Below are 15,035 nucleotides of genomic sequence, written 5' to 3'. Positions count from 1 at the left end.
CTTTTGGTCAGATCTCAAGGACGCACACACACACAATCTCAACCGGATAGTCATCGTCCGAACTGCAACCTCTCCTTTTTATTTCTCTCACTTTTTTCTCCGGGTGGTGCGCGGTGTGAGGTGTGTGTCCGCGCTATTCTCCAACATGTAGCCTACTGACAACAATCACTCCTGATTGACGGCCTTTTGTACAGCCCTTGTACTTTTTCAGACTTCCAGCTGACAGCGGTGTCTGTAAGCATCACTTGCCGGCCAGCAGGGAGGCGATCCCGGCCGCCACCAGCTGGCTGTCCCGTCAGACAGAAGCTTTTGACAACATCGGAGAAAATGTGCAGTTGGCCATCCAAATAAATCCAAATGAAAATCCAAATGAAAATCCAATGTTAAATTGAAATTCAAAAGCCAAATATTAAATGAAAATTAAAAGCCAATGTTAAATTGAAATTCAAAAGCCAAATATTAAATGAAAATTAAAAGCCAAATATTAAATGAATATTAAAAGCCAATATTAAATTGAAATTAAAAAGCCAAATATTAAATGAAAATTAAAAGCCAATATTAAATTGAAATTCAAAAGCCAAATATTAAATGAAAATTAAAAGCCAATGTTAAATTGAAATTCAAAAGCCAAAGGGAAAATTAAAAAAATAATAATAATATTTTTAATTTGATCTCGCTTTGTTTTCTCTTTGGACTTTCAATTTCTCTTTGGACTTTCAATTTGAATTATGAATAAATATTTCCTCCATAGTTATGGAGATGCTATTCTTTTTACCCATGAGACCATTGATATAGCCTATTACAGCACGAGACACCTAAACCTCCATTCCTATAGGTGTCACTATAGTCGGACATCCCCCCTCCCCTCCGCTGCTACGCTACTCCTCCTCCTCCCCTTCCCCAAAACCTCCGCGAAAGGGTGTGCGTTTTGAAGGTTGTATGAAGCGATACACCATCGCAGACAGGAGCAGTCGCCACTTGGTTTGACAGCCCGGGACAAGCCTAAGAAGCCGGTGCAGAGAGCAGCACGCCTCAAGTCTTCCCCCCCTCCTATCCTCCCTCTGGGCTGAGCCCCCCAAACCAAGGTCTTGTCCTTCTGCGAAGACGATGGAAATGACGCATAGACGGACATTAATATCAAGAAGTTGAAGTAGGCTACATAGTGCGCGGAAAAAAAAAATGCAGTGTGGCTTCTCTTCAAGGTCAGTATCTCAGCACCGCCGCCCCACGGATGTGTTCCTTGGTCAGTCGGATTGAATAAGAGGAGTGGAAGGGGATGCCGATGTGTCTCGCTTGCCTCCAGCATCAACAATTACATCTTTCACCAAGGAGGACCATTGACAGCCACTGACACAGAAACTTGTTAAACACCGCTGTAAAAAGAGAAAACCCCGAATTGGCTAGGTTTGCTCTTTACAGCGTACTTGTCTCAGCTGTTGTGAAAAGAAACTCTGTCCAGCATCTTGGCATTTCCTGCTTTCTTCAAACGGCCTGCGGCGGTGCGGCTGTTTACCTGGCTACAAGCAACAACTCTGAAGTCAAGCTAGCTAACCTTAACCGGCAGAATTAATGTTTGGTTCGGTTTAAGCTGGTTGACCCGACTGTTAAAGTCCTTTTTACAATGTTCGACGGTTGAAGAGTAACGAACTTCCTTGAACTTGCTTGGTTTTCAAGCGGACTTTTACCAACTCATTTCTTTTCAAATTACATTGCCTTTTTTTTTTTTGGTTTAACAACATGCCTTCGAGGACCGGTTCACACAGCCCGACTGGTATCGGTAAGAGTTTACCAGAGCGGGGACTGCTCCTGCTGATGGTTTTGGTGCTACTGGAGGGCTCCGTAATTCCTCTCGGAGCTGCCAGCTCTCCGGATACCGGCCACCAGAAAAATGTGGACAACCACAAAGCGGAGGGCGAAAAAAACCACACTAAAAAGGCGTTCCCTGTGCTCGACCTCGACTACCGTCACATACAGACTCCCTTTGAAATCTCACTATGGGTGCTGCTGGCCTCGGTAATGAAATTAGGTGAGTATCATGTGAACTTCACGCATGTTATGTAGCCTGTAGCCGGCATTTGAGTTCAGCCTTTCCAGGAAATGCCAGCTAAGGGTTAGGTTATAGAGTTGGCTACAGGTGTAGCTATTCATTGCAGGTTACTTGTCACATGTGTAGCAGTTGTTCAGGTGAAGTTAGCAGCATATTGAAACGAATAAATGAATAGTCTGTTTTACCAGACTGCTCTTTGAATCAAAATTACATGTTGAAGAGAGGAATGGGTTAAGGTAACTCCAGCAGAGATAGCATAGCTTAATCAACTGACATGTACATCTTTGGTTCAGGTTGCAACACATGCACATATAGCTATTGATGGGCTCACAATAATTGACAAAAACATCAAACCCATCAGTTTACTTTTGCTGGATAATCTCTAACCACCAGTCCAGCCTGTCACCTGTATTCTGCATACCAGTGTGCTGACTTAACAAATTGGGCCAGAATAGCTCAATTGAGATGGCGACTCAGAGGGAAAATCTATATTGCTGGTCATGCAGATTACTCATCAGATCTGTCAGCCTCATGTGGAGAGGTTATTTTGCTACTTCTGTCCTTACTCCTTGATACAGAGATGACTGAGTAGGATGTTGTACGGCAACTATTTGGCAAGTTTTCAACACAGGGGAAACTCCTGCTATTATGCTGTTGTGAGCCAAAGCCTTGTGACATTGTCATGAATGATGTCTCAACGCGAACATCTGAGTTGAGCTACTTTGTGATTGTTCCCAATCCCAGCTGTGACACACACTGAAGTACTTCTGTCCAGCGCCTCACTTTCCACTGTTGCATCGTGTCTTCTGTGCCCTCACCCTTTATTCCTCTTACTTTCTCCACTCATGGTGCTCTCTTTTATTTCCTTCTATATACTGTCCTGTTTCTCCCTCTATTAGCAATGCCTCCTCGGGGTTGTGCTTTTCACAAAACACTGCATTGTCCCCTGCTATCATTTTCCAAGAGCCAGCAGCTTGTTATAGTAGTTGCCTGCAACATCAGGGGCTTGACTGAGCAGAACCCTGTAGCCAGGGAGGATACTGACTGCCTCACTGTCTGGGCGAGAAGCCTCACTGTCTTGGCAAGAAGCCCAGTGTCTCTGCAGAGAGGACAGGCAGTGAGGGACCACCTGGCTTGGGTGGCTCTCTGTTAAGATGCAGCTCAAGGGCATGGAATGAGAGAGAGAGAGAGAGGGAGGCAGAAAAGAAATGAGACAGGATGAGTGTGTGCACTGACAGCAGCAGACATTGGTGACCTTAAGCCTCCGATTATCCCAGGATGGCTGAATGAGCTGTGAGTAATTCAATGTGGCTGCTACACTGCTCCGCCTTGGCACAGCGTCTGATTCACGTTCATGGACCTTTTATATCTTACAAGCCTAAAAGCACACCCACGATCCATTTACCTCTTAAGCAACCCTGTCAGTGGGCATGGTGCCTTAGTTCCTTACTTTTTTTTTTGCTTTTCTTGAATTGTTTACACCCAGTGCAAAAAGTATTTATATAAATGAAAACCCAGGGGATATAATTTCACTGAGAATATGCTCTAACAGTGTTAAAGTAAGTGGCAAGTCCTTATTTTTATGAAACATCCTCTGTTATGGCTCCTGTAATTAGGCCACAGACCAGTGTCGTGCATAAATAACTCTTCTTTATCAACCTATGACTTAAAAGCTATAATCGGCTCTGAAAACGTAGTTGTGTTTAGAGTAAGAATATGTTTGAGAGGATCTGTTTAGTTATAATCAGTATACATGAATGCTAAGAAGCGATTATTTAAATGACCTTGTTTCACTTTTATTTTGTGAATCTAATATTTACAGGAAACTCAGTGCTAGGGTTGGGCATCGTTTGGATTTTAACGATTATGATTCCAATTCCGATTTCAATTCCGGTTCTCATCGATTCTCGATTCCGATTCTTTGAGTGGTGGAGTTGAAACGGGTCAAATGCTTATTTCACAAATAAGAGGAAAGTTTTATTTTGATTCAAAGGTGGGTTGCAGTTTGACGGGGCTTTTTCAACGTAAAATAAAGCCAGACTAGAGCACCGCTTACTGTGCTCCATGGCTGCAACACAACAAGCGCCTGGGCGCTACAGAAACCCAAACTTGGGCATGTTAAATTTGGAACATGATCAGATTTGAAACCAAATCCTCCAAACGAATGCAATAAAGAAACTATTCCGATGGAATCGTAATTTTTGAAACGATTCCAAGTAGGAATCGGTTCTCGATGCCCAACCCTACTCAATACAAGACTTCAGCTGCAGTTATAAAATATAATGAGTTGTTAATATTTTAGTAGGTTGCGATGCCTATACTAGTTTATAGCCTCATCATACATTCAGGCTCCGACTTTCACATTGACGCTTCGGTTTGATCAGATCTGATAATATTCACTAGTAATACATGAGTGGGCAGTGGGACACCTCCTTCTGTAATTAAGAAGGGCTGTGAACCTGCTTGGTTCCAGTGTTCCCCTCCTTCCAGCGAAAGTTAGTCTCACCTTCTATTTATACATCACAACTGGTCTATCGATTTGGTGTGTGTGTGTGTGTGTGTGTGTGTGTGTGTGTGTGTGTGTGTGTGTGTGTGTGTGTGTGTGTGTGTGTGTGTGTGTGTGTGTGTGTGTGTGTGTGTGTGTGTGTGTGTGTGTGTGTGTGTGTGTGTGTGTGTGTGTGTGTGTGTGTGTGTGTGTGTGTGTGTGTGTGTGTGTGTGTGTGTGTGTGTGTGTGTGTGTGTGTGTTACTTGGCACTCGTTGAAAGTGATATGGATCTTTTCAACATGAATGAGAAATATGAAAACATTTTTGGTGGCTAGAACCTTACATTATGGGGAGTGTATTGCAGATAATGATTGACATTCATGAAACAATTCAATAATAGCCAGACGATGCTAACTTTCAGTAATTTAATAACCATGATCTCAGCAGTGCTGCAGTTTTATTACCACGGTTGTCAAGAATGTTTTTGCAGTGAAAATAAATAATTGAACTCAAGCTTTATTTATTATTAACTGAGTTGTAATGTTTGAAATGACAGGATCAGCAATTGCACTACATCTGTCTAGAAGTGAAAGCTATTCAAGCATTCCACTGTAAGAGGAAATGCAGATATTTTTTTCAACAGTCCGGTTATTTCGTGTTTTTGTTGTTTATTTAGACAGCAGGAAGTGGTAACTGGGACAGCGTGTGAACACGCAGGTCCAGAAGTTTGCACGTAAATCACTCCAGAGTGGGCATTTAAGTGCAGATTTTTCTCTTTACTGAAAAAAATGGCCTTTGTCATTGTTTTATAGTAAGAAATGGAACATATTCATGGCATCCCATTATTGTAACTTCAGCAGGCCATAGATCATCCATCACAGTCAAACATTGCTGTAACCTGGTTTGACCCAGAAATAATGATAAAAGTCAGGTTTTGTTCTTTGTTTCTTAAGAGTTAGTTTGCCCATTCCATTGGGTATTTATGACTCTTAGACCTGAGGACCTTCAAAGCTATAAGTTATTTTTTTAACCTTGTATTTAGCAGACAAGACTGCAATCTTAAATCTAGTTCCACAGTGTGTTGTTGAATTTGTAAACTTTACAGTGATTTAATTTCCTAAGATCCAATATGTCTATGAATTGGCACTGTTTCGGGAATGCTGCCTGCAGTTGTTTAGATCGTTTGTTTGCTGAGTAAATGGTTCACGAAGGGACCTGCCCCATTCCTTAATGGATTGCTTAATCTACAGTAAACAATTGATGATAACCTTTTTAGGAGACATTATCTGTATCACTGGGTTGACCCATAGACCACCTGTATAATCATTTATTGAGTTTAACGTTTTAATTGTTTAATGTTTCTGTTTGTTGTTGTAGAGTCCAAAGTTACAGGATTTGGCAAAACCTTTTGGAGATATGGGTCATAATATTATCCTTATCCATAATGTCTGTGTGGGAAAGAAGTCAGGTATATCATTAGAAACCACCCTCATTGCAAAGCTTGAGTAAATGTGTCGCAGGCTTTACACATCCTATCTTTAATGTGTTATTTAGGTTATGGCTTAATGCAGTTAAGTTTTCATAAAAAAAGACAAAAAAAAAACATTTACATGCCCCTAATCTTAGAAATACCCTAGATGTCTTTGCCTCATATTTAATATGATATCTCCATATAGTGTCACTATCCAAGATATTTGTTATGGTTTTGGGGTTTTGTCTTATTTTGGTGGTCTGTTTTCTGTTTTGTATTTTGCTCAGTTTCCTGTTTTATTTTGACGGTCTTGTTTTCTGTCTTGTCTTGTCTGATTTACTTCCTGTGTTTTCCCTCCCTTGTGATTGTCCTAATTTGTTTCACCTGTTTTCCAGCCTTGTGCCACCTGTCTTGTGTTTCTTCGTTACCCTGTGTATTTAGTCTTTGTCTTCCCCCTGTCCAGTGTCAGATCATTGTACTGTGTTTCGGTTTGGATTGTGTGAGTCTTGTTGCCAGTTTATTTTTCCTGTGTGTTTATCTTAGTGTTCCAGTGTTCCCATTTGTGACTTGGACTTCTTTTTGGATTTGCCTTTTTGCCTGCTGCATTCTGGACTGCCTTTGTGTTGTACTTTGTTTTACTGGTCAAATAAATCTTCCATCTCAAACGTTCTCCTGCCTGCTCTCTGCCTTTGGGTCCTCAACTTCCCGGAAACCTAACAATTTAAGTAAATAGCCTTAAGCAATAATATTGATTAGTTTGATAGTTCTCAATTCTGAGCATGCGTCACAGGTTGCAAGAAGTAATTATTTAAGGTGTCATAGGTGAAAGACATTTTAGCGATTAGTGGTTGCAATTCTAAGATCTAAAATATTGTTGTCTTCTCCACAAATTAAATTAATTTCTTGTCAGTGACGTTACCTCAAAGGTGTATCTACTGGTATTATCTACAGTGTTTGTACTAATGTTAACTTGTCCTTTTGTTTCCGTATACAGCCAAATCATTCTATCTGGTTGCCTTCTTTCCATTTTAAACATCGGCATGATCACAAAAGGGACTGAAGTGTACAGTATTGCTTGTAACAGACATTTAATGCTGTCACTAAGTTATACTTCATTCAGTATTTAAAGTGGATGATGTGCTTGTGAATTATTAAAGATCAAACATTTCTATCCTTAGAACAACCATGTGAGGAGTCACCCATGTGCACATATGGCATCAGAGATCATACTGAAATATACCATCAGCAGGCCATTATTAATTATTTAAACTAACACTGGTCTTGCACAAGCAACTTGAGGAACACAATGGTCTGCATTAAACAATCAAACTCATTAAAGCTTATTTTTTCACACAGCACTGTTGTCATGAACAAAGCCTACACCGCTCTGAAACGGATGTGTTTCTGACCTTCCTGTTTACATCATGGAAAGCGGGTCGGCCAGTTTAACATATTGATTTCCAAGTAAAGAATCAAAAGAACTTATCATCAGTCACTTTCTTTAGCAAGGCAACTGTTTAAATAGTTTCTCTCTTTTGTCCTTGCCTGGTCCAGCAGGTTTTGTTGCCAGCAGTGTACAATTAGTCACCTGGCAACAGGGCATAGTTCCTATCTTTGGGAATCGTGTTTAGGTACCAGGCTGTGCTGATATTGGGTACACATTCAGAAGGGAAAGAGCTGTAACCCTTTGCTGACTTTTCAATTACCTGGCTGCATAAGCACCAAATCTGGCATAAAACTTCTTACACCATTTTCTTTTCTTCTATTGAGTACATTTACTGCATATCTCTTTTATAGGTCTTGACAGCACTGCAGTTGTGTGCCATGAGTTGTTCTTTAAAGTTCACTGCCCTCATTTTCACTTATCTTTTTTTCTGTGGTATGGCTCTTCTTTTGATGAGCACTGAAGCTCTTAATTGGAGTCCTAGAGAGATTTAAGAATGTGTTAACAGTCACCACGTAGTCTAGGTTGGACATTTCAGGCATGCTCCGCTGAGCCTTTAGTCCAGTCCTAAATGTGTTGAGAGTTTTTACATTTAGAAAGGTCAGTATTGATGCTGAAATGGCTTTTTGTCTCATTCTCTTCCTGTTTGTACAGCATGTGCAGTCTTCACTTGTCGCTCCTGGTCATTCATGAATGATAATGGGTCATTTAGAGTGGCATTCTTGGATCCAGTGTTGAGTGTGTCACTGCTTGAGGCTCCAGCAGTAATACGTTTAGTCCGTCCAGTCATAACCTCTCTCTTTCCTCGAGGACTACAGTGCCCATCTTTTTATTAAAGTTTTTTTGTAAATGGCTCCCTTTGCAGACCTTGGTCATTTGAAGAGTTTAGGTATTTTCCATCCCTAAAATACCACATTTTCACAAACGTAAGAGTAAGAGTTTGCTGTCATGCTGTGATAGATTTAAGATTAATCTTATATTGAAATATAATAAATGAAAAGTGATAATATTGAATTATCTTCTACCTGACAGAAGAACTATAAAGACAAAAAGGTGGACTATGAAAAAGAAGGCAATGGAAATTAAAGAGTGAATGGAAGCAGGAGTAACTAGAATATGACACACAGTGATATAGGCTAATGTACTGCGGTTTTCTACTGTAGTGTTTTGTTTGTAATCTTTTTATTGCAGAGATGACTCACTCAGACACAATGCTGGGAGGGAGGGTGGGCGGCTGTCTATAAGGCAATGGCGGGGGTGGGGGGGTGAAAAAGGATTGTGAAGAGACTAGTAGCATATGTTTACAAAGAACTTGAGTTTTCAATTTAAATAAGTAGTTTTTTTTGTTAATCTATTGAAGTGTCACAGTTAAGAGAGGCTGTTTTAAACAGTTAAATTGCCTTTTCTGTGTTGTTTTTACATACGTTTACATTTAGGCCACCAAAAATGTACTTGCCACCAAATTTAAGGGCTTGGCGGCCCGTGCGGCCAGTGCTTACAAATATTAGCGTCTATCCCTGCAGAAGTTCTCTCTTCGGCTGCTCAGTGGCTAACAGCAGATATAGTTTGTATAACTAGGCCACTCCCAGGTGTAAGTGTTTGGGTGTATGGATTTGTTTAATCCTGTCTACCACTGGCATTGATGAAAATAAGCATGTGTTTCTAGTCCAGTTGTTTATTTTAATGAAGATGTAGAAACCATTCATTTCCAAGTAATTTTCCATGCTCATGCTGTAGGCTATTAAACTCAATTATTAGGATTAACATACACCATGAGGAAGTTAGTTCTTGGATACTGTATTTTAGTTCATTGCTGTCTTCTGGGACTTATTCAGTTTCACATTTAGTCAGCTGTTTACAGAGGATGTTCATTTCCCCTGTGTATAGCAGTGCAACCAAATGGCTGGTTATACATAGGCAATATGTTTGCTCAGAAAGGCAGACGTGAATGCATACAGTACAACAATGTGTTATGTGATCCAAAGCAAGAGAGCTAATATCAGTTTGTCATCACCTTGCTCTATTACACGTGTGTAATGAATAGCAGAGAATTGAAATATTTTATTTATATATATATATATATATATATATATATATATATATATATATATATATATTATTATTTATATATATATATATATATATATATATATATTACATGAACAGGCCCACTAGTGTGATCTGGTGTCCCCCACACTAAACAGAGATCTCTGCAGTGTTGAAGTCTCAAACACTTAGACACAGCTTCTTAATTATGTAACCGTGTCTATAGGGGGTTGAGATGTTGTGAACATTAATGTGCTAATTTATGGTGCCCATTTAGTTTTAGAGTAGTTTTGAAGCCTCCAGGAAGCATATTGATGCTTTCTTCTGAAGAGACATTGTGCTGTGGATAGTCTCAGAACTAGCTGGGGAATTTATCATTTTGCTCGCCACATAAACCTTCAGGGGGAGTCACATGAGGTTTCTGTTTACCGTGTTTCAAGCAGTTGTCACATAATATCTTTTGTTAACCCACCTGGCTACCAAGCCTTTGTGGAGTAATAGGGTGGTGCCTTTTTTTTCTAATAAAGCGCATTGAAAAGAGAACAGCTCTCAGTCCCTGACATCTCGCTGTGGAGAAATTGGATCTCTTAAGACCATTTAAGATAACACTTTCTTTCCTCGGAGATCCAGAGCTACGTGCAGCAGCTGCATATCCACAATCATTGTTGACTTAAGGAAAGTAACAGTGTGTCCTTAGTGCCTAAGTATGAACACTTAATATGCTCACATGGCAAATGAAATGGAGGTTGACTGGTGGTCAGGTGGTACAACCGTGGTACTGCAGTGTGTGGTCATATTGCTGATAGTTGGTGTATAGTGTTATTGGCTCGGTTGTGGTGGTGTGGGTGTTAATCAAGCTCATAAAACCCATGGTCAAATTTGTTTTGATTTGTTAGGGGTGTGAAGAACAACTGTGAAGCTCATAACGTCTTTGTTACACACACACAAAAAAATTCTGTTTGGGTTTAACAGGGTAAAAGTAGTCAGTAGTTCATGTCATAGCCGGGCACAACGGAGCATGGGTGACGCAGCCGGACATTGCAGAGAATAGCAGAGCGTAGCTCTGTGAAGAAGAAACATAAGGACTCCGGGGAGTTAACTCCACAGAGCTAGGTTAGTAACACGTTTTTCTGGGACAGGATGCACATAAAATGAAAAAAAGAAAAGAGAGAGCAGCTCATTGTGTCATAAGAAGGAAGGAACTTCCCCGGCAGTATAAAATAATAATAGAATGACTAAGCGAGGCAGGTTAAAGAGAGATGCCTGGTCGGGCTAGAACTCTCCCCAACCGGATCGGTCTGTACTGGCCTGCCTCCCTCTACTCTCTATATTATTGAATATATTATAGGTAAATCTGATGACTATAAAGAGAAGCAGAGAAAAGCAGGGGTGCTGTGTCTGCAGCAATACACCCTGCCCCGCCGGGCTAGGCGTACGCTGCAACTCCTCACTCCCTAACTATAAGCTTTATCAAAGAGAGTTTTAAGTTTAGTCTTAAATGTGGTGACGGTGTCTGCCCCCCGAACCCAGATTGGGAGCTGGTTCCGTAGGAGAGGAGCCTGGTAGATGAAGGCTCTGGCTCCCATTCTACTTTTAGAGACTCTAGGAACCACAAGTAACTCTGCATTCTGGGAGCGCAGTGCTCTAGTGGGACAATAAGGTACTAAGAGCTCCTGAAGATATGAAGGTGCTTGACCATTCAGAGCTTTGTAGGTCAGGAGAAGGATTTTAAAGTCAGTCCTGGATTTTACAGGAAGCCAATGCAGAGAAGTTAATACATGAGAAATACGATCTCTTTTCTTAGTTTTTGTCAGAACACGTGCTGCAGCATTCTGGATCAGCTGGAGAGTCTTAAGGGACTTGAGAATCCTGATAATACGGAATTACAATAGTCCAGCCTGGAAGTAACGAATGCATGGACTAGTTTTTCAGCATTGTTTTGTGACAGGATGTTCCTAATTTTTGTGATGTTACGAAGGTGAAAAAAAGCTGTTCTAGAGGTTTGTTTTATGTGGGCATTAAAGGATATATCCTGATCGAAAATAACTCCTAGATTTCTAACAGTAGTTCTGGAGGCCACGGCAATACCATCCAGAGTAATTATATCTTTGGATAATGAGATTCGGAGGTGTTTAGGGCCCAGCACAACAACTTCATTTTTGTTTGAGTTTAACATCAGAAAATTGTAGGCCATCCATGATTTTATATCTTTAACGCATACTTGAAGTTAGGCCTGGGCGAAAAATTGATTAAATGAATTAATTCGAATTTTTGGCGGGCGATTTAAAAAATAAGTAAATCGAAGTTTTTGTGTAATGGCGCATTTTTGGCTCCCCGGAGCTTCCGTAAGCGTTAGTTTCACATAGCAGTATGGCAGCGGCAACAACAACATCATTAGCACACACGAAAACAGCAACAGCAAGTGACAACATGGCTACCGGTGAGAGTGGGAAGTTTGTTCCCAAGAAAGGAATAAAATCATTTGTTGTGAAACACAAACAACATGGCAGCGACAGGGGCTAACATTAATTATTTTCTTAACCAGTCGTTTCATTACTTACTTATCCGTTATCTCCGCCGAAATGACCGGCAGCTCGCGGTGCACTGTCCCCGGCTGACAGTCACTTATTCTGGGATAACTGAACCACCAGCTACAGCTGACCTGAAGGAGCACCACGCGGGGCACCAGAGGCGGTGTTGAGGAACTCTGTTGCGGCTCAACGCATCTAATAAATGCCGCTGATACAACCGAGCTGTGACGGAGGTCTGTTGCGGCTTAAACAACTTGCAGTCGCCGCTCTGTAGCACGGAGCTCCGCTTCGACGTTTGTTTTTATCGCTAAGAAGGAGCTTGCTACAGGTATGCTACATTCAAGAGACCATGGGACGTTAACGCACATTACTCAGCAACAGGTGAAAATAGGGGCAAGGTTGCGCAATAACGTTAAAATGATTTGAACTTTTAGCGAGGAATGAGAAGTGAATTACCTGTAGGCCTATGTGTAAAAACAGCTTTATCTCACGCATCCGTTTTGTTGTTGTTGAATATATAGCCCACCCCCCAAAAAAATAAAACTGGTAGGGAAAACACTCAAACCAATTTATATTTCCACAAAATTGGCATGAATAAACTTAATGGTATACATGCCCCGTGTGTGTGTGTGTGTGTGTGTGTGTGTGTGTGTGTGTGTGTGTGTGTGTGTGTGTGTGTGTGTGTGTGTGTGTGTGTGTGTGTGTGTGTGTGTGTGTGTGTGTGTGTGTGTGTGTGTGTGTGTGTGTGTGTGTGTGTCAAAACAAAATAAAACTTGTTTTGAACAATTTCTTTGTCATCTGCAGATTGATTTTAAGTAGAGGGAGAAAAAAATCGATTTAAATCTTAAATCGGATTTTTTTTTTTTTTAAATCAGGGATTTTATTTTTAGGCCATATCGCCCAGCCCTACTTGAAGTTTAGCTAACTGACTGGTTTCGTCTGGCTTGATTGATAAGTATAATTGGGTGTCATCCGCATAACAGTGAAAGTTAATTGAGTGTTTCCTAATAATATTACCAAGAGGAAGTATATATAAGGAGAATAGAATTGGTCCAAGCACTGAGCCTTCTGGAACGCCATGGCTAACTTTAACGTATCTGGAGGATTTATTGTTAACATTAACAAATTGAGATCGGTCAGAGAAATAGGATTTAAACCAGCTTAGAGCAATTCCTTTAATGCCAACTAAATGTTCCAATCTCTGTAACAGGATGGTATGGTCAATAGTGTCAAATGCAGCACTAAGATCTAATAAGACAAGTACGGAAACAAGTCCTTTGTCTGCAGCAGTTAGAAGGTCGTTAGTAATTTTCACCAGTGCCGTCTCTGTGCTATGATGCTTTCTAAATCCTGACTGAAAGTCCTCAAATAAGCTATTGCTATGTAGAAAATCACATAACTGATTGGCAACTACCTTCTCAAGGATCTTGGAGAGAAAGGGAAGATTAGATATAGGTCTATAGTTTGCTAAGACCTCAGGATCTAGGGTGGTTTTTTCAGAAGAGGTTTTATCACAGCTACTTTAAATGACTGCGGTACGTAACCTGTTAATAAAGACATATTGATCATATCTAGTAACGAAGTGTTAACCACGGGTAACGCTTCTTTAAGTAGCCACGTTGGGATGGGATCTAAGGGACAGTTAGATGGCTTTGCTGAAGAGACCTTTAACATTAATTGTTAAGGGTTTATAGGATAAAAGCAGTTTAAGTATATGTCAGGTCTAGTCGTTCTTTCTAGTCATTTAAAGGTGAACCGTAAGAGGTTGAGGGCAAGAGGTGATAAATAGGGTCTCTAATTGTTTTTATTTTATCATGAAGTCATCACTACTCAGAGCTATCGGAATAGAAGGCTCAGTAGAGCTGTCAGCCTGGCTACAGTGCTGAAAAGAAACCTTGGGTTGTTCTTATTTTCTTCTATCAGTGATGAATAATAGTCTGATCTGGCCTTTTTTAGGGCCTTCCTGTAGGTTTTCAGACTGTCTTGCCAATCTAAACGAGATTCTTCCAGTTTGGTGGAACGCTATTTACTTTCAAGTTTTCGCAATTTCTGTTTGTGTGTTAGCGTTAATGCAGCATGTGTTCAGCTGATACATTGCCAGCTGGAAAATGACATGTCCGTGTGGCGTGTGCTGCTATAGTGTGCAGTAAATATAGCCGGGGAAAGACTTCTCACTATGGGAAGCATTAGGGGTGGGGGAATAAATCGATACAGCAGAGTATCGCGATATTTTCGTGGCAATACTGTATCGATACACAGATGCCAAGTATCGATCTTTTATGATATATGTGTTGGTCAGTCTGTCTGCTTGATAATCCCCATTTTGCAGCAATAAAATTGAAGTGAGATGAACAAGCAGAGAAATGTGTCTTTTAGATAAAACAAATGTTGACAAAATTGTCCTTTGGGGACATCATTTGAAACTGGGAAAAATTTGAAGTTGGAAAAAGGTAATACATTGCAATATATCGCAGAATATTGCGATACGTTTAAAATCGCAATAATATTGTATCGTGACATAAGTATCGTGATGATATCGTATCGTAGGCCTCTGGGGATTCCCACCCTAGGAAGCATGTGGCAGTCTCTTTGAAGACTTCATCTTTTGTTAATGCATTAGTGCATAACATTTTGATTTTAATGAACGTTCATTGTGCAAGTTATCTTATATGTCATGTCTTGGATAATTCAATGCTCCTTTCTGACATGTTTTAAATTGGACTGATTGGCCATAAGTGAGACTCGAACATTAAGGATACTCATGAAATATTAAAGCTTTAGTGCGTAACTTTTTGATATTAATGAACATCTGTTACATTCAAGCCATTGCCAAATGAGTTGCTACAAAGCTAATCAAGACAATCAGCTCCACACAACTCTCTCTGTATTTCTGATTATGGCTATGTTCAGAAGATGGTGTCGTTCGGTGACTTTCCCGCGCAGAAGCTCGAGTGAAGATAGTTACCTCTTCTGAAGAGTCCATCATGTTTTTTTAATCCTCCGTGTCCTC

At 40.5% G+C, this 15,035-nt stretch overlaps 1 protein-coding gene across 2 annotated transcripts in view; it reads left to right on the top strand.

Moving 5' to 3' along the window:
• Positions 1-892: 892 nt before the first annotated feature.
• The window catches only part of slc9a1a (solute carrier family 9 member A1a), a 40,587-nt gene continuing 26,444 nt past the window's right edge, over positions 893-15,035 (top strand). The window contains exon 1 of one of the 2 annotated variants that reach the window (XM_039807247.1): positions 893-2,026. In XM_039807247.1, coding sequence (XP_039663181.1) covers positions 1,738-2,026 — 289 coding nt within the window. In that variant the 5' untranslated portion in view covers positions 893-1,737. The remainder of the gene's footprint in view (positions 2,027-15,035) is intronic. The other variant, XM_039807249.1, reaches the window with a different exon arrangement.

Source organism: Perca fluviatilis, chromosome 7, assembly GCF_010015445.1.
Source record: "Perca fluviatilis chromosome 7, GENO_Pfluv_1.0, whole genome shotgun sequence".
Lineage (NCBI taxonomy): Eukaryota > Metazoa > Chordata > Actinopteri > Perciformes > Percidae > Perca > Perca fluviatilis.
The sequence above is the reverse complement of the archived record's forward strand: the minus strand, read 5'-3'. Positions and strand labels throughout refer to the sequence as shown.